At 44.5% G+C, this 20,949-nt stretch overlaps 1 protein-coding gene across 6 annotated transcripts in view; it reads right to left on the bottom strand.

Moving 5' to 3' along the window:
* SNED1 (sushi, nidogen and EGF like domains 1) overlaps positions 1 to 20,949 on the bottom strand; it is a 136,370-nt gene that overhangs the window by 62,964 nt on the left and 52,457 nt on the right. For 3 of the 6 annotated variants that reach the window (XM_083178178.1, XM_083178179.1, XM_083178181.1), the window contains exons 3-10: positions 20,215 to 20,355; positions 18,834 to 18,996; positions 13,914 to 14,039; positions 13,658 to 13,771; positions 4,706 to 4,819; positions 2,998 to 3,123; positions 2,214 to 2,327; positions 351 to 464 (exon numbers count right to left, since the gene is read on the bottom strand). In XM_083178178.1, coding sequence (XP_083034304.1) covers positions 351 to 464; positions 2,214 to 2,327; positions 2,998 to 3,123; positions 4,706 to 4,819; positions 13,658 to 13,771; positions 13,914 to 14,039; positions 18,834 to 18,996; positions 20,215 to 20,355 — 1,012 coding nt within the window. Of the gene's footprint in view, positions 1 to 350; positions 465 to 2,213; positions 2,328 to 2,997; positions 3,124 to 4,705; positions 4,820 to 13,657; positions 13,772 to 13,913; positions 14,040 to 18,833; positions 18,997 to 20,214; positions 20,356 to 20,949 lie in introns of those variants that run through there. The other 3 variants (XM_083178180.1, XM_083178183.1, XM_083178184.1) reach the window with 3 other exon arrangements.

Raw genomic sequence — 20,949 nt, 5'->3', positions numbered from 1 at the left:
TCTGCACACCATGCTCCTAGTGGAAGGGTAGGAAAAAAGATACGGTATGGCCACAGAAAGCCACATAAAATATATCATAAAGGAGCACCTGCTTCACCTATCGGCGGCTGTGGAGATCTCAGGTGTGTACGCACCTTTATATTTGGATACTTCCCCTAGTGAACTAATGCTAAACAATCACAATCATTCTTCACATAGACATCAGTTATCCAATGGCAACTATGAACCCAGGAGAATGTGACGAATGGCACAAGGCTGAGACTGTGCAAGCGGCCAGCCATAGGACAAAAAGAAATAGATTAACACTCTGCAGCTCATGCAGCACATTGCCTTACTCTAATGTAGCTCACCTGACTCACAGTTCAACCCAGTAAATCCCTGAGTACACAGACAACTGTAGGTGTCACCCAGATCTTCACATGTTGCCCCATTCATACAGGGAGCTGAGGAGCAGGGTCTGATCTCTGGAAACAGATGAGGAAAAAGCGACACCTCAGATGACACCAAAAATGAGCAGTATTAAGTCCTATTTCCTGAACAAGTGGAATAGCCTCTCAGCAGAGGTGGTAGAAGCTAAGACAGTAGAACAATTTAAAACATTCATGGGATAGACATAAGGATATCCCTACAAAGAAATAAGGATCACATAGGATTTGAGGTAACAATATTGTTAAAAAGGGGCAGAGCAGATTGGCCAAATGGTTCTTATCTGCCGTCAAATTCGATGTTTCTAGGTTACCTATCATTAGAATTGCCTATGGCAGCAATATTGTGGTACATGGATCTGTATACTTATTATAAAGAGGAACCCGGTGATTTTGCTGAAGTGTTCAGATCGCTTCAGCATCCCCCCGTGTGTAGGACCCTTGAGGTCCAAATTGCATAGGACATATTGTATAGCTCAAATCACATCTCACCATGGCCCTTATTCTGATCGGTGCGGCCGGATCCGATTATGCGGCCAGGACCGTGCGTGCGAAACCCCGCCTTTCATACGGATCGCCAACTCCGTCCGTACGCGGTAAGAAGCTGGCCGAACGGACCGCACGTGTATTTTTCACGGAATACGCCTCCTCCATCTCAGGGAACCTCCCCCATCATTCGATGGTCGCAGACCATCGAATGCAGGACCGAGTGGTCCACCAGCTCCCGCAACCTCAGACCACACGGACATTTTTCCGTGCAAAAGCAGGGATCTGGGCGGGCAGCTGACAGCCGGTGTCATATGTCCGCCCCCTACACGTGCGTCACGGCCGCATTACCATACGTACGCCCAGCGTTTGCATAGCAACGCCCATGAAACGCGGGGCGTATGCATACGGTAATGAGCCCAAATAGCCCTTCACTCCCCTCTCCACCCCCTGTTCGGAGTGTTCACATATCATGCGGGACTTGGCCGTACGCCCCGCTCGCACATGCGCAGAGACGCCTCTGCACATGCGCAGACACAAAACATCGGCGGGCCGAACGCACGCGCATATATCCGCACCGACCAGAATAAGGGCCCATGTGTGGGCAGCATCATCGTATTATTTCTTGTGATGTCAACTGTGAGTAGTGGCAGATTGTAGTTCATTTGGATAACAGAGGAAAGTTTCTTTGGAAATCCACAATGAATTTCACATGTATACAGTATGAGATGCATAACTGAGAGGTGTAGTTGGCTTTAAAAATGCCATTGGGTGATTTAAACCACCTGCATAGCATGCTCCACTCTATCACTATCTATCTATGTAGCAGAACTGTGAGCATGGCTGTGCCATCAATGAGCGCTACAATAAACACTAGATAATGGTTAAGTTTGTCCGCATGGCCAATCTACCAAACTATTATTCACCAGTGTCTACGAATAACATTAATGGGGATATGCAATTGCCCGCTACAATTCCTGCATTCAACAGTATAGCTATATATAGCCATTTCCTGCACCTAAAAATTGGGATTCAGATGTAGAAACCCAATGAATATGTGTAATCTGCGCAATCAATAGGGGTTCCCTGTGCACGAACCCCCGTGTGGTTTTTCAACACTGGCCATTTAAACTGATAGAACTGCTCTGGTGCGGCAACATGTCAACAGAACTTATAATGGAATGTCTCCCACTTTATCCATGTGGAAAGCATGTGTGATGCAACTGCCATTTATCTAAATCGGCTCCAGGACTGTTTCTAATTAGAATCAAAGGAAGTTAATATTGCATCTCAGATACTTACTGTGCTCACACTTTGGTCCAGTAAACCATGATGTACAGGAACACGTGTAATTAATACCCGTTTCTACACAACTTCCCCCATTCAAGCAAGGACCTGAGGAACAAGGTCTGATTTCTGGGAACACAAAAAGTGTTTTACATATGGAGAGAGGAAGAGAGGGGAATGCACATATGTTTAGGGTCTTTCAAACATACTGGGAGAGATGTAATAAGCACTCAGCTCCTAATTGATACAGGCCATGTTTCAAAAATGATCGTTGGGAGCGTACTTGCCTACCTGACCCTCTCCATGAGGGAGAAAATGCTCTGTTCCTGGACTTCCCTGGTAATGTATGATTGCCGTCACCTGTGGTGAGACACCTTTATTATCAATTACCTAGCTCACCACAGGTGATGGCAATCACACATTACCAGGGAAGTCCAGGACCAGAGCATTTTCTCACCCATGGAGAGGGGCAGGTAGGCAAGTATGGTTAGGAGCTTATTGCATACCTCCTTACATTACCAAAGTAGCGCTCAAAATTGCCTAGTGTGTATGGACAGGTGATAAATGGGGAGCACTGATGCAAACTCTTGCATCACCTCCGTCCATCGGCCTGTTTTACTGTTTTATTTGGGGCACACAAATTGGCTGGCAACAATCACTGTAATATAAAACCTTTGCACCGTCCCCACCCACAAAAAGTCCGGCGTTTGCCCCTGTACACACTGACCCAGTGTCAGCAACATTACCGATTACACAAATGCAATCAGCAGAAGGATCAGTATATTGTCTGTATAGTCACCTGTTTCACAACGGGCTCCAGTGAATGGCAACGTGCACAGACAACGGTATGTATTGCCGAGATCCTCACACTTTCCTCCATTAAGACAAGGGGAAGAAGAACACGGTCTGATCTCTGAAAATAAAGCTGTAGAAATTACTTATGTGTTCCTATATCCCCACAGATCTTATGACTATGATTACAATACTAAATGGATATCCATATCCAGCTGCTGTTACCTACACTATTACCACTAATGGCTGCAACCCATAATACAGTGCATAAATGGAGATTTAGAAAATCTGCGCATGTTGTAGCGCACATGCAACAGCCTTTAAACTGAGGTCGCAAGAAAATGCAATACCATTCAACTGCGGTCCCACAGTTTAAGTGCCAGCAGGGGGCTGCGACTTGGTCAGTGTGGTCGAGACAATGGAGGCATGTCTTTAATGTTTGTGAGGCAGGATGCGGCAACTGCATGGCGGCACACGTAGCCACTGTGAACCAAATCTGCAGGGGGGGGGGGGTGTTACCATAATAAAACCAGTGCTTCACTATTTCATTTTAGTAATGCGATCGCAACATTTTGCAGGGAGGGACCAGACATAAGGGGCGGCTTTGCCCTATGCTGGGCGGCCTCCCCCGCATGCTTGTGAAAACAGTTGCAGTCTTGCACTTTCTCATAAAACTAAAACTCCTGCTGAACTAGGACCAAATAAAGAAAGCATAATGTATGGTTTTCAAACACATTTTCCAGCAGTGCAAATGCTTAAAATTTCCCTCCATGTCTTGTCTCTGTGGCGTAACAACTACAAAAGCATTCTTAATAGAGTGATTGTTCCCCCAGTAAGAGGCTTTGTGATGTAAATGAGGACGGAGTCAGATTTAGAAGGCGTTTTATGAGAGCACATGCTGCAGCAGACATCGGAAGAAGACATGCGATTGGTTGAAGCTGTGAATGTGGCCTGTCCACTCATTTGGAACTAGTGACATGAGTGTGCACTTCTACACACTGACAGATAGACATGACAAGGCATGAACATAACATAGGCCCTTATTCTGATCGGTGCGGATATTCCCGCATGCGGACGGACCGCCGATGTTGATCGTCTGCGCATGTGCAGAGGTCACTCTGCGCATGTGCAGGCGATTTCGCCGCACGGATTCTTTATACGCCGCACAGGGGGCGTAGAGGGGCGTGAGGGGCTACTTAGCCTCATTACCCTATGCATACGCCCCCCGTTTCATGGGCGTTCCCATGCAAACGCGGGGCGTATGCATGGTAATGAGGCCGTGACGCGTGGGTAAGGGGCGGGCATCTGACATCGCCGGATGTCAGCTGCCCGCCCCCATACATGATTTCACACGGACAAGTGTCCGTGTGGTCTTGTGTTGCGGGACCTGGTGGAGCGTGCGGCCCTGCATTCGATGTTCGGCGACCATCGAATGCAGGGGCAGCTCCCAAGACGGAGGAGGCGTATCCCCGTCCAATTTCATGCGGATCGCCACATATCCGCGTACGGACGGCAGGTGGCGATCCGTATGGAAGGCGGGGATTCGCCTGCACGGTTGCGGCCGCATATTCTGATCGGGCCGCACCGATCAGAATAAGGGCCATAGTGTAGATGACCAATACAGTCCACATAGTGGCCTAGAGATTATGGTGTATTGGATCCCGCCAGCCACATACTTTTGATAACCTTTAATAGTAGTGGTTGATGCTCCTTACCTGTCTCACAGCTCTGCCCCGTGTATCTGGGATGACACTGGCACACGGCAATCCCATTATTAACCTGGCAATCCCCTCCGTTCCAGCAGGTCTTATCAGCGCAGGGCGATACCTCTAGGATAAACAGGACACGCAGGGACTAAACTGCCATAAATCCCTTTAATGTCAGAGACACATGGAAAGCTCCAATGCATCACAGCCTGCACAAGTGGCAGAACATCACACAACAGTTAGCTATGGCTGATAGGACAGCAACACACTTGCCCTTGGGCAGGGCCACCTCATCCTTGCACAATGGCCTTCACTCAGATCTAATTGCGGTACAAATTTGTTCTCAAAATGGGCAAAACCATGTGCACTGCAGGTGGGGCAGATGTAACATGTATAGAGAGAGTTAGATTTGGGTGAATTATTTTGTTTCTGTGCAAGATAAATACTGGCTGCATTATTTTTACACTGCAATTTAGATTTCAGTGTCAACACACCCCACCCAAATTGAACTCTCTCTGCAAATGTTACATCTGCCCCACCTGCAGTGCACATGGTTTTGCCCATTTTGAGAACAAATTTGTACTGCGATCAGATCTGAATAAGGGCCAATATCTCTTCCAAAGCCATTTTTCCATTTACTCTTTCAGAATAATAATATTACTTAAAACAATAGTGTGTTTTTTCTGCAGGAAATAATTAAAATACATCACCTATGACCAGACAAAGCCCAGCATTATCTGCAGGTGTGGGTCATTTGAGAAAATGGAAGCATATGAAAAAGGTGCTGTAAGTATCATGAGATTAGGTCATTTCTAGAGTAATGAGTAATACAAGAAACAAAATCTGGTAAAATGCTGCAGATTACAGCATCTTCTTCCTGCACACCAGGAGAAATACATTGGATTGGTTGCTGTAGGCTACAGCATCATCTTTCTGTGTATGAGAAAGCAATCATCTGATTGGCTGCTGTAGGTTGTAGCATCTTATTTCCATACTCCAATTATCAGAAATGTACCCAAATGAGTAGATTACTACACCCATAATTTATCCTGTTGTTTAATACAGGTTGAGTATCCCTTATCTCTTATAGTTTCCAAGATGTACTTTTATTTTTTTGCTAAAAAAACCTACTGGCTACAACTGTAACAGCACTACTGGGGTCATGATATGTAACTGGCACTACTGGGGTCATGATATGTAACTGGCACTACTGGGGTCATGATATGTAACTGGCACTACTGGGGTCATGATATGTAACTGGCACTACTGGGGGACATGATATGTAACTGGCACTACTGGGGGACATGATATGTAACTGTCACTACTGGGGGACATGATATGTAACTGGCACTACTGGGGACATGATATGTAACTGTCACTACTGGGGGACATGATATGTAACTGGCACTACTGGGGGACATGATATGTAACTGGCACTACTGGGGACATGATATGTAACTGGCACTACTGGGGGACATGATATGTAACTGGCACTACTGGGGGACATGATATGTAACTGGCACTACTGGGGGACATGATATGTAACTGGCACTACTGGGGGACATGATATGTAACTGGCACTACTGGGGACATGATATGTAACTGGCACTACTGGGGATGTGATATGTAACTGGCACTACTGGGGACGTGATATGTAACTGGCACTACTGGGGATGTGATATGTAACTGGCACTACTGGGGACGTGATATGTAACTGGCACTACTGGGGGACATGATATGTAACTGGCACTACTGGGGGACATGATATGTAACTGGCACTACTGGGGACATGATATGTAACTGGCACTACTGGGGATGTGATATGTAACTGGCACTACTGGGGACGTGATATGTAACTGGCACGACTGGGGACGTGATATGTAACTGCCACTAAATATGTGCAAGAACATGATTGCTTAGCATTCAAATTCAGTACCTGAGATAGTACACAAACTTTGTTTCATGTTTTAAAACATTGTTTTATGCACAAATAAAATATATGTGTGTGTATTTCACGTGTTTATACAATATAATTGCAAGATACCTCAAGATACCACATTGAAATACAAAACTATCCTAAATTACTGAATAATCCGTTATCCAAAATTCTTCTGGTCCCGAGCATTTTGGATAAGGGATACTCAACCTGTATATCCTATCTTTACATGAGCAGATTACTGATACTGAGCAGGCAATGAGACTCTTCTGTCATCCTACCACACCTAAATACAGAAACACTTCATAGCTGGAGCACTTGGAAAGTTACTGGTTTTGGTTACCACCCATGTATGACCTGACAGATGAATGAGGGAAACTGTTTTACCCCACTTTAACACTGGGTAATATTGGTAACAAGCAAAAAAACGCAGAGTTATTTCTGCAATGACAACTATTGGTACACTGCAAGCTTCCACTCATTCCAATATTCACCATGTTCTGCACAGATGTTTTGTGATAACTATTAGAATGTGTGGATCTTTGCCAAAATTGTCTAAAAGAAAATAATAATATCACAACCAAGAAGGGTGGGATTATCTGTTTTTATTAGAATAAAGGAATCAGCCTAAAAACGTACGTGGGAAGTTTGAAAACGATGTTATAAATATATGGTATAGTGTTCCCGCTAGGCTTATTTCACAGGGCGCTGCGCCCTGCCCCTTTTAAAGCTGCCGATTTCCACCCTGCTCGTTTTTGCCCGCCCTGCACAAGTTAATAGTTGCTGCCGCACTAGAGGTCTCCTCATAGTGTAAGCTTCTAGCGCGGCAGCGTGTGGAGTGGCCACACCCCCCCCCGCAGCCCAGCCTGCTTCATATTCATTGGCCTCGGCTGCCTCTCCTCCTGTGTGACCCCACCTCCTCCCGAGCGCTGCATAGAACAGGTCCGTGTGGAATCACCTCCCCTGACTGCACATAGACTCTATGTGCAGTCAGAGGAGGCGGGGACACACGGACGTGCTCTTGGCAGCCATGCCACTTACATAAGCAGCGGACGTGGCTTGCATCTCCCCCCAACCAGTGGCTCCGCCCGCCTGTAGGTAGCTGACAGCCGGGCAGACTGTATGTGCGCTGCCCGGCTGTAGTATCCGGCAGGTGAATCTGTATTTTCACAGATCTCCTGCTGGACCACCGGTAGCCAATCAGGAGCGGCTATCAATGCCGCCGCTCCTGATTGGCTGCCCGGCGGTCCAGCGGGAGATATGAAAATACAGATTCTCTTGCCGGAGACTACAGCAGTACAGCCGGGCAGCGCACATACAGTCTGCTCGGCTGTCATCAATTAGTCTGGACACTGGATCTATCACCCGGAACCAGCGGCTTGTAGATGACAACACAGGGCAGTTATATGACATCTGTATGCTGGGACTGGAAACTCACAACCCCCAGCAGGTACTGATATGATGGAATCTTTAATCATGTGACCTCATCAGAATTCCGGGACTTTCCCTTATCTCAGGTCCCAGGCAAGGGTCCAATTTCTACATATTGCAGCATGTTTGTCACCTGACTCTGCTGCTTCCCCCGGGATGCCTGGACTTTGACACACCGGGATGACACATGAAAGTCTCCTGCGTGCATTAGGTAACCTGCAGGGCACAGGCTGATGAAAGGCAGCCACACGTGCCAGTCCTGTTGCAGGAAAAGGGTAATCACCCTGGTAATAGATATTTATTATCCACACCCATCCTTCCAGGTGTCAGGAGGGGGTATATACAGTACCTGTGACAGGGAGGAGAGGGAAGGGCAAGGGACTTGGGATCCTCTTCTCTCTGCCATAGACCCAGCTCCTCTAGACCAAGCAATGGGACGGAGTATAGTAAATCTGGTCACCACGCGAGTGTATTTGTTGCCCTACTAACCTACACTGCAAAGCGACGACATATCAGGGTGATGGTACGACGCTCAGGTGTCACAGGATGGATTATATAGCATAAATGTGCTGACGGTGTGACGCTCAGGTGTCACAGGATGGTTATATAGTATAAATGTGCTGATGGTGTGACGCTCAGGTGTCACAAGATGGTTATATAGCATAAATGTGCTGATGGTGTGACGCTCAGGTGTCACAGGATGGATTATATAGCATAAATGTGCTGATGGTGTGACGCTCAGGTGTCACAAGATGGTTATATAGCATAAATGTGCTGATGGTGTGACGATCAGGTGTCACAGGATGGGTTATATAGCATAAATGTGCTGATGGTGTGACGCTCAGGTGTCACAGGATGGTTATATAGCATAAATGTGCTGCCGGTGTGACGCTCAGGTGTCACAAGGTGGATTATATAGCATAAATGTGCTGCCGGTGTGACGCTCAGGTGTCACAAGGTGGATTATATAGCATAAATGTAATGATGGTGTGACGCTCAGGTGTCACAAGGTGGATTATATAGCATAAATGTAATGATGGTGTGACGCTCAGGTGTCACAAGGTGGATTATATAGCATAAATGTGCTGACGGTGTGACGCTCAGGTGTCATAGGATGGATTATATAGCATAAATGTAATGATGGTGTGACGCTCAGGTGTCAGAAGGTGGATTATATAGCATAAATGTGCTGATGGTGTGACGCTCAGGTGTCACAGGATGGATTATATAGCATAAATGTGCTGATGGTGTGACGCTCAGGTGTCACAAGGTGGATTATATAGCATAAATGTGCTGACGGTGTGACGCTCAGGTGTCACAGGATGGATTATATAGCATAAATGTGCTGATGGTGTGACGCTCAGGTGTCACAGGATGGATTATATAGCATAAATGTGCTGACGGTGTGACGCTCCGGTGTCACAAGATGGTTATATAGCATAAATGTGCTGATGGTGTGACGCTCCGGTGTCACAAGGTGGTTATATAGCATAAATGTGCTGATGGTGCGACGCTCCGGTGTCACAGGATGGGTTATATAGCATAAATGTGCTGATGGTGTGACGCTCAGGTGTCACAGGATGGGTTATATAGCATAAATGTGCTGATGGTGCGACGCTCAGGTGTCACAGGATGGATTATATAGCATAAATGTGCTGATGGTGTGACGCTCAGGTGTCACAGGATGGTTATATAGCATAAATGTGCTGGTGGTGTGACGCTCTCAGGTGTCACAGGATGGATTATATAGCATAAATGTGCTGACGGTGTGACGCTCAGGTGTCACAAGATGGTTATATAGCATAAATGTGCTGATGGTGTGACGCTCAGGTGTCACAGGATATATTATATAGCATAAATGTGCTGATGGTGTGACGCTCAGGTGTCACAGGATGGATTATGTAGCATAAATGTGCTGATGGTGTGACGCTCAGGTGTCACAGGATGGGTTATATAGCATAAATGTGCTGATGGTGTGACGCTCAGGTGTCACAGGATGGGTTATATAGCATAAATGTGCTGATGGTGTGACGCTCTGGTGTCACAGGATGGATTATATAGCATAAATGTGCTGATGGTGTGACGCTCAGGTGTCACAGGATGGATTATATAGCATAAATGTGCTGATGGTGTGACGCTCAGGTGTCACAGGATGGATTATATAGCATAAATGTGCTGATGGTGTGACGCTCAGGTGTCACAAGGTGGATTATATAGCATAAATGTGCTGACGGTGTGACGTTCAGGTGTCACAGGATGGATTATATAGCATAAATGTGCTGACGGTGTGACGCTCAAGTGTCACAAGGTGGATTATATAGCATAAATGTGCTGACGGTGTGACGCTCAGGTGTCACAGGATGGATTATATAGCATAAATGTGCTGATGGTGTGCCGCTCAGGTGTCACAGGATGGATTATATAGCATAAATGTGCTGATGGTGTGACGCTCAGGTGTCACAGGATGGATTATATAGCATAAATGTGCTGATGGTGTGACGATCAGGTGTCACAGGATGGATTATATAGCATAAATGTGCTGATGGTGTGACGCTCAGGTGTCACAGGATGGATTATATAGCATAAATGTGCTGATGGTGTGACGCTCAGGTGTCACAGGATGGATTATATATCATAAATGTGCTGATGGTGTGACGCTCAGGTGTCACAGGATGGATTATATAGCATAAATGTGCTGATGGTGTGACGCTCAGGTGTCACAGGATGGATTATATAGCATAAATGTGCTAATGGTGTGACGCTCAGGTGTCACAAGGTGGATTATATAGCATAAATGTGCTGATGGTGTGACGTTCAGGTGTCACAGGATGGATTATATAGCATAAATGTGCTGACGGTGTGACGCTCAAGTGTGACAAGGTGGATTATATAGCATAAATGTGCTGATGGTGTGACGCTCAGGTGTGTCAGGATGGATTATATAGCATAAATGTGCTGATGGTGTGACGCTCAGGTGTCACAGGATGGATTATATAGCATAAATGTGCTGATGGTGTGACGCTCAGGTGTCACAGGATGGATTATATAGCATAAATGTGCTGACGGTGTGACGCTCAGGTGTCACAAGGTGGATTATATAGCATAAATGTGCTGATGGTGTGATGCTCAGGTGTCACAGGATGGATTATATAGCATACATGTGCTGATGGTGTGACGCTCAGGTGTCACAGGATGGATTATATAGCATAAATGTGCTAATGGTGTGACGCTCAGGTGTCACAGGATGGATTATATAGCATAAATGTGCTGATGGTGTGACGCTCAGGTGTCACAGGATGGATTATATAGCATAAATGTGCTGACGGTGTGACGCTCAGGTGTCACAAGGTGAATTATATAGCATAAATGTGCTGACGGTGTGACGCTCAGGTGTCACAGGATGGATTATATAGCATAAATGTGCTGATGGTGTGACGCTCAGGTGTCACAGGATGGATTATATAGCATAAATGTGCTGATGGTGTGACGCTCAGGTGTCACAGGATGGATTATATAGCATAAATGTGCTGATGGTGTGACGCTCAGGTGTCACAGGATGGATTATATAGCATAAATGTGCTGATGGTGTGACGCTCAGGTGTCACAGGATGGATTATATAGCATAAATGTGCTGATGGTGTGACGCTCAGGTGTCACAGGATGGATTATATAGCATAAATGTGCTAATGGTGTGACGCTCAGGTGTCACAAGGTGGATTATATAGCATAAATGTGCTGATGGTGTGACGTTCAGGTGTCACAGGATGGATTATATAGCATAAATGTGCTGACGGTGTGACGCTCAAGTGTGACAAGGTGGATTATATAGCATAAATGTTCTGATGGTGTGACGCTCAGGTGTCACAGGATGGATTATATAGCATAAATGTGCTGATGGTGTGACGCTCAGGTGTCACAGGATGGATTATATAGCATAAATGTGCTGATGGTGTGACGCTCAGGTGTCACAGGATGGATTATATAGCATAAATGTGCTGACGGTGTGACGCTCAGGTGTCACAAGGTGGATTATATAGCATAAATGTGCTGATGGTGTGACGCTCAGGTGTCACAGGATGGATTATATAGCATAAATGTGCTGACGGTGTGACGCTCAGGTGTCACAAGGTGGATTATGTAACATAAATGTGCTGATGGTGTGACGCTCAGGTGTCACAAGGTGGATTATATAGCATAAATGTGCTGATGGTGTGACGCTCAGGTGTCACAAGATGGATTATATAGCATAAATGTGCTGATGGTGTGACGCTCAGGTGTCACAAGGTGGATTATATAGCATAAATGTAATGATGGTGTGACGCTCAGGTGTCACAGGATGTATTATATAGCATAAATGTGCTGACGGTGTGACGCTCAGGTGTCACAAGGTGGATTATATAGCATAAATGTGCTGACGGTGTGACGCTCAAGTGTCACAAGGTGGATTATATAGCATAAATGTGCTGATGGTGTGACGCTCCGGTGTCACAAGATGGTTATATAGTATAAATGTGCTGATGGTGTGACGCTCAGGTGTCACAGGATGGTTATATAGCATAAATGTGCTGATGGTGTGACGCTCCGGTGTCACAAGATGGTTATATAGTATAAATGTGCTGATGGTGTGACGCTCAGGTGTCACAGGATGGTTATATAGCATAAATGTGCTGATGGTGTGACGCTCCGGTGTCACAAGATGGTTATATAGTATAAATGTGCTGATGGTGTGATGCTCAGGTGTCACAAGATGGTTATATAACATAAACGTGCTGATGGTGTGACGCTCAGGTGTTACCATTTTGAGCTTTTAAATTAAAATGTGCCCACGTGATTGAAAAATGTGCCCTTCCCGTGGTCTAGAGTGAACAACGCGGCATTGGGTGGTATTGATCCGGACAAAGAAGGTGTGTTGGACCATTTGTGAGTTCGCATTTTTTGCGATGCAATTGCACGATTTCTCGCAAAACTACAACTCCTGCTGAATAAGGCCCTGTGTACGGTCAGTTGGGATATGATATGGACAATATTTAGCCATACTGTGGGCAGAATGCCCTATACGTTACTGATGCACAATGCCGGTACTTTCTGCTCAGTTTTTCCCATCGTGTATGCTCTATTAAAGTTTAGCGGAAGTGCTTTAGTTTCACTTCCGCATTCTACTGACTTTTGTCACAGCGCCATCTCCCATAGGACTACATTGCGCTGGGTGTATGTTCTAAAAAGTGCCGCAGATTTCAAATAACGTTCTGCCTCAATTTGTAATCGCCACCAGAGGTCACCATGGCCACTCCATGTACAGACAGTGTGGAACGAGATCAAACAAATATGTGAACATTCTGTGTACGGTCATTATGGGATCATATGTGACCAATACATGGCCATGCTGTATAAAGTCACTGTGGGATAAGACATGAGCAATAGATGGCCATTCTGTGTATGGTCAGCCTGGGGTCAGATATAACGCTGTTTTATAACTATTCTTGTACGTTGTGACTTACCGCAAATTCAAAAATAAAGAATTTATTTAAAAAAAAAAAACAGTAAATGATACACACAAATTAAAATCATTACAAAAGAACCTCCCCTGAAATTACCTGTCTCACACAATGTTCCAGTAAATTCTGGCAGACACAAACAAGAGAAGGAACCAGGTTTGTCCACACAGGAACCGCCATTCTGACAAGGCTGAGAATAACACCTCCCCATGTCTAAAAGGCATATATATATAAACATATTTAGAGATAATAAATATTCAATGTTTATTTTGCATTATTACATTTTTGTTTGTCTTATAATGTATTGCAGTTATTCTGCAGTGAATTGTGGAGAAGTAATGTAGGATTGCATTACCAATGTGACAGTGCTTTCCAGTGAAGCCGCTAAGACAAGAACACGTGTAGGAAGGATTCCCGGTGACACAGTCATCGATGCAGCGTCCACCGTTCCGGCAGGGGCGCAGAGTCCAGCACACAGAGGCTGCAACACATTTTATTTTAGTTTTAAAGAATGCATTTATTAAAGACACATAACAGCATCAGTTGCCTACGGGATGCAGTCAATTTGCCGGCGGTCGGAATCCCGACCGCCGAAATCCCGAAAATTTCTCCCTCCGTGGGTGTCCACGACACCCATAGAGGGAGAATAAAATAGCGTGCCGAGCGTAGCGAGGCATCGGGCCCGCTGCGTGGCGAGCGCAGCGAGCCCGCAAGGGGGGGGGGGGGGGCGCTCCACGTCCCCCCCATGTCGGGATTTCGGCAGTCGGGATTCCAGTGTCGGGATTCCGACCGCCGGCATTACATATCGGATCCGTTGCCTACATTTGAATTATTTTCAAACTTTCCCATATAATTATGTTGTTCCCATATAATGTTCATTGTATTACAGTAGGAAAAAGGTTTGTAATCAGCGCACTGAATCGTGTTCGGCTAGCAGCTGCACTTCAAGGGTGACTAATCCTTTGCTTGTACATAGATATTTGGGTTTTGTAGTGCTGCGCTCTGCCTAAGTATTAAAGTGTGTGTGTGGTCATAATAACAGTCCGTTGTTGAAATTGAAAAAACACACTTTACTGATAAATCAAGGTGCGAATTGACATACACATGCAAAATTTAAAGATAAAATATAAATGAAAGTCAAAACATAAACTTAAATGCATACATGGTCTGCAAGTAATGTTGCAGCACAAGTGGAAAATAGTTTAAATGAGCAACAGTTGCCGATATGTGCACAAACTCCCAAGGAGTCAGATTGGTGATCTGTCCTGGTTGGGCAGTGTGTACGCTCTTGCGGAGCTGTTGCTTCGAAATGTAAATTTCACGTCAGAGATGAGACAAAACCTTAGGTTGTTAATAGCAACGGGGGAAGGTGAGTTGCAGATGGTAATTGGCAGTCTCGGAATGGTACTGAGCGCGGCGTCCCGCTAACTCAGATGTAATTTGAACAGATCTTCAGGTACCCCTTTAGATGTTAAGGTTGTGTTGGTTTTCGGAGGAGCTGTGGATGGTGCATGTAGGTAAGCCAGGTGAGCTAGTGCACCCACCGATGTTTGCTGTGCGTGTGTGGAGACACAACGCACAGCACCTCGGTCCTTTGGTGACTGCCTGTTTCAAGGATGTGGACCGTGCCGCCTGAGTCACCTTCGGTCACTCGTGCGCCGCGTACCAACCTCCTTGCCTGGGAGTCCTCCTGCCTCTCGTCACACTGGACTACCTCCTACTTACCCGTCCTCACAGTCCGGCTGTCTTAGCTTCCGCTCCGTCTCAGTTCTGCTTCCAGCTTGTCTGTTTGCTGCAGGGAGTGATATCCATTAGACATTTGGACTGTTCCACACCAGAGAGGAAAACATCAAACCATCCCGCAATTTCCCACGGTGCAGCAGCAAACAGACAAGCTGGAAGCAGAACTGAGACGGAGCGGAAGCTAAGACAGCCGGACTGTGAGGACGGGTAAGTAGGAGGTAGTCCAGTGTGACGAGAGGCAGGAGGACTCCCAGGCAAGGAGGTTGGTACGCGGCGCACGAGTGACCGAAGGTGACTCAGTCGGCACGGTCCACATCCTTGAAACAGGCAGTCACCAAAGGACCGAGGTGCTGTGCGTTGTGTCTCCACACACGCACAGCAAACATCGGTGGGTGCACTAGCTCACCTGGCTTACCTACATGCACCATCCACAGCTCCTCCGAAAACCAACACAACCTTAACATCTAAAGGGGTACCTGAAGATCTGTTCAAATTACATCTGAGTTAGCGGGACGCCGCGCTCAGTACCATTCCGAGACTGCCAATTACCATCTGCAACTCACCTTCCCCCGTTGCTATTAACAACCTAAGGTTTTGTCTCATCTCTGACGTGAAATTTACATTTCGAAGCAACAGCTCCGCAAGAGCGTACACACTGCCCAACCAGGACAGATCACCAATCTGACTCCTTGGGAGTTTGTGCACATATCGGCAACTGTTGCTCATTTAAACTATTTTCCACTTGTGCTGCAACATTACTTGCAGACCATGTATGCATTTAAGTTTATGTTTTGACTTTCATTTATATTTTATCTTTAAATTTTGCATGTGTATGTCAATTCGCACCTTGATTTATCAGTAAAGTGTGTTTTTTCAATTTCAACAACGGACTGTTATTATGACCACACACACACTTTAATACTTAGGCAGAGCGCAGCACTACAAAACCCAAATATCAATGTTCATTGTATGTTTCCCATTAAAGACTATGGGGGTTATTCAATCCCAGGTACCGACTTACAGAATTTTTCAGTCCACTCCCCAGTTTATCAGCAGGTGGAATACAATGTTACGCCTGCCAAGCGGCGAAAAGGGGGGGGGTGTCAAACTGGCCATGATTTGTCGAGATCTGGCCATGAACTCGACAACCCACGTCCATTTTCACCAAAACAGACCAAGTGCTTTTAAAATTGGGTCCATTCTGTCGAGCCGTCTCTTCAATGCTGTCAAAAACGACAGCTTTGAATAGGCGCCCGCTGCTATTTCCCCTGTAGGAAATAGTGGCGGGGATTGAATACCCCCATATGTGATAATATCTTAATATTTGGCAGCACGGAAGGTGTAATGGTTAACCTTACTGCCTCACAGCACTTTGCTGAAACAATATTATTATTGTGACACTATAAAAATGGCTATAGAGAAGCCATTTAAGTTTGAGCGATGTTTTATAAACCCTACTGTGGATTATTTTTATTTATTTGAGTGAAGGTTTCTTTTAATAGGATATATCGAATGCCCTGATTCTGCAACGCTGTTAGGTAGAGAAAAAGAGCACTTTGCCACTCATATGTATATTTGTTTTCCAGTGAATTCAACGTCAAATATTTGGAGACCGATGTTTGGTTCCTTGGCACATGCTGAAGTCAATATTTACTTGTTGGCAGATTCCAGAATTCCCAACAATGGAACACAACATTCTATGTCAGTGGGCAGTAATGTGTTACCCAGATGTGCAGGACTTTTAAGGATTAGCATCGTTTTAAGACATGGGCACAGGGCCCTCTGTCTAGAAGTTGAAGCCCTCAAACCCTGCTAAGACTATTTAAATATGACCTCATTACTTTTTGGCTGTCTTATATTGCTGACCTTTATATTAGTTCTTGGGCTAATTGCTTTCATAGGATTTTATGATTTAATTATATAATTTTGAGGCTCACCATCATTCTCTCTCTTCTACACACCTCTCGCCCCTCTGTTCTCTGCTACACATGAACACCACTAGTCATTCTAGTCTACTCCTATCGCCAACATCCACTCTCTTCAAAACATGTTGCCACCAGCCGCTCTCTTCTACATACATTACAACCATCTGCTCTCTTCTACCTACCTTACCACCAGCTGCTTTCTTCTACATACGTTACCACCAGCCACCAGCTCTCTTCTATATACGTTACCACCAGCTGCTCTCATCTACAAACATTACCCACCATCTGCTCTCGTCTACATACGTTACCACCATCTGGTCTCTTCTACATACATTACCACCATCTTCTCTCTTCTACATACGTTACCACCAGCCACCAGCTCACCATCATTCTCTCTCTCTTCTACACACATCTCGCCCATCTGTTCTCTGCTACACATGAACACCACTAGTCATTCTAGTCTACTGCTGTCGCCAACATCCGCTCTCTTCAAAACACGTTGCCACCAGCCGCTCTCTTCTACATACATTACAACCATCTGCTCTCTTCTACATACATTACCATCGTCTGCTCTCTTCTACATACATTACCACCATCTTCTCTCTTCTACATACGTTACCACCAGCCACTCTCTTCTACATACATTACAGCCATCTTCTCTCTTCTACATACGTTACCATCTGCTCTCTTCTACATACATTAAAACCATCTGCTCTCTTCTACATACCTTACTACCAGTCGCTCGCTTCTACATTCGTTATCACCAGACGCTCTCTTCTACATACATTACAACCATCTGCTATATTCTACATATATTATAACCATCTGCTCTCTTCAACATACATTACAACCATCTGCTCTCTTCTACATATGTTACCACCATCTGCTCTCTTCTAAATACGTTACCACTAGCCGCTCTCTTCTACATACATTACCACCATCTGCTTTCTTCTACATACGTTACCACCAGCCTCTCTTCTACAAACATTACCATCTGCTCTCTTCTACATACATTACCAACAGCCACTCTCATCTACAAATGACACCATCATCCACTGTCTACCACAACTACACATCACCCCCATCTTCTCTTCTACACACATCACCACCATCTTCTCTTCTACACATGTCTCCACCAATCGCTCCCTTCTACGCACATCACCACCATCTTCTCTTCTACACATGTCACCACCAATCGCTCTCTTCTACACACATCACTACTCTATTATATACCTGTCACCACCATCCACTCTCTAATATTAACCAACATCCGCTATCTTATACACACATCACCACTATCTGGTCTTTTTTCACATGTAACCATAATCCTCTCTCTTCTGCACACTTCATAGCCATCCTCTCTATACACACCACCATACCCTTTCTTCAACAAGTCACCATCATCCTTTCCTTTCTACAAACTACCCATTATCATCTCTTTTCTACACGTCACAACTAACCGCTCTTCTAAATAGATCTCCATCTCTGCTATACATATCATCTTCATCCTCTTCTCTACACATTCCTTCACCATGTTTTCTTCTACATGGCTTCAGCACCATCTCTTCTACATTTAGTTCTACAGAGAAGTGCAGGTCAACACGTACTTGCATTACTGCATCCCCCAACTTGCACATGGTTGTTGTCGATTCGGAAAACCCAACGTCCGGGAATTCCTACGTTAGTGGTGTTTGCAATTCCTGCAATGTCATCTGTACGAGAGCCTGGTATGTTAAAGTACCTCCAACCATCCCCTGCATTAAAGCCTGCCTGGGAATAGAGATATTACCATTACAATCATGGCACCATGACATGTGAAATACAATTTATGTACTGTACATTGTTCCCTCTGATGGTCAATATTAGTCATGCTCCTATCCTCCTTCCTCCCTTCTTATTGCTTTTTTTTTTTTTTACATTATAAATCTTTATTCAAGTTTTTTCATTTCACAGTGCATTATTTTCTTTTGTATATTGTATAACATCTTATTTTACATATTCTGAACCGATATACATATCAGAAACATATAATTACACAGAAAAAAAGACAATAAAACAACAACAAAAAACAAAAAAGAGACAATACATTACAACAAATAATAAATAGGGAAAGGGGTTGGGTGTTTATTATCATGATCTATTGGGTCGTCTTTCATTAATTTTGTTTTTAATCTACGCTTTGTTATCTACTCCACCTTACTTTATTTGCCTACTATATTAACGGCAGGTTATGATAGGCTAACCATGGGTTCCAGATTGCCTTAAAGGGTGATGGGTTCTCCTCGACTATGCTAGACAGATATTCCATATGATACAGATCCCAGATCACCACTTTTATTGCAATTTTGGATGGGCTGGAATCCAGTTTCCATTGAGCTGCTATTTTTATTTTACCTCCCTTCTTATTCCTATATACCCTCCTTCTTATTTACAGATGCAGATGCTGTCAGCTTACCTGCTAATGGGTTGCACATAAATGGGTCGCATCACATTTGCGACTAGCCACTCCTGCTTGTGACCAGTTTATGGGAGTGTATACATCCATTCAATCCAATGGATCGCAGTACACACACAGCCATGGGAATACTAGTCACAGCAAGTAACTCTTGCTTGCCGCAGTAACAATTAGAGGGGGCATATTTGCAATTTTTTCTGCGGGTGGGCAGTAATATCTCTAAATGAAACCTGGGCAAATATACTGTACAATGTTTTTTGTGGACTTTCATTTTTAATTGATTGACTTTATATAATTAGAGAATAATGTGGTACAACTATAATATGGTACAAATATGGGTCCAGTTGTCCCAAAACATTTTAGTAATGTGAATTAGGCTTCTACAGTGGACAAAATAATGTAGAATGTAGAATTTGGGAGTTGGTTAAATTTAGAAGCCAGCAAGATCTTTTAAGGAAACGGTAGTGCGTTAGTGGAGCAGCCATAATAACAATGTAACCATAACCAAAGACATACATTTAACATTGGTATACCTGTGCTGCAATGCCCCCTCTACCATAAATGTCACCCCCACTGCTGGCATGTCGTCCTGTCGTCCATTCTATCGTCTCATAGTTAAAGATGGTGAAGGAACGGAGTCCATCTGTGATCAGTACAATTTGGAAGGTGTTTGTCTGTGAAAATAGCAAAATAGAGTTCATGCAAGAAGTTACGGTTGTCTTAAATAGTGACTTACAAGCAGAAGGTTCTGTGAAAACACCATACAAGTGTTGTCTATAATATAAGTGCTATTAAAGAAATATAAAGCAATAATAGCGAGAACACTGAAGAGTATAACTGTATAATGGTCAACTTTAGCCCTGGTGTATTTATTTGTTTTAGATAGTAGATAATGAATATGTTAACAAAGAAATCTGATAAGAATACATAAAGGGAAAAACTTTATTTGTTTTTATGTAAATGTTTTGTAATTTTTTGCATTTTTAAGGTTAGAAAAATTGTTTCAAATGTTTATTTATGACAAATGTGCTCTAATTGTGTATCCAAGTTTAAACTTTGCCGATGCAAACTCATTCAAACAAACCAGCTCTAAATATGTCCGACTTAATAGAGCTGTTTTGTGTCCGATTTACAAACTCAGCTCCCATTGCATTAGCCGAGTTCTATGTTATCACGGACAAAACATCTGGGTCCCACTTTTTACTGGCGCTCGTATTCGGCTCTGAAAAGCTTCTGACTGTTAGCAAACCCGGTGCTACTACATTGAT

Source organism: Crinia signifera, chromosome 3, assembly GCF_055691185.1.
Source record: "Crinia signifera chromosome 3, ASM5569118v1, whole genome shotgun sequence".
Lineage (NCBI taxonomy): Eukaryota > Metazoa > Chordata > Amphibia > Anura > Myobatrachidae > Crinia > Crinia signifera.
The sequence above is the reverse complement of the archived record's forward strand: the minus strand, read 5'-3'. Positions and strand labels throughout refer to the sequence as shown.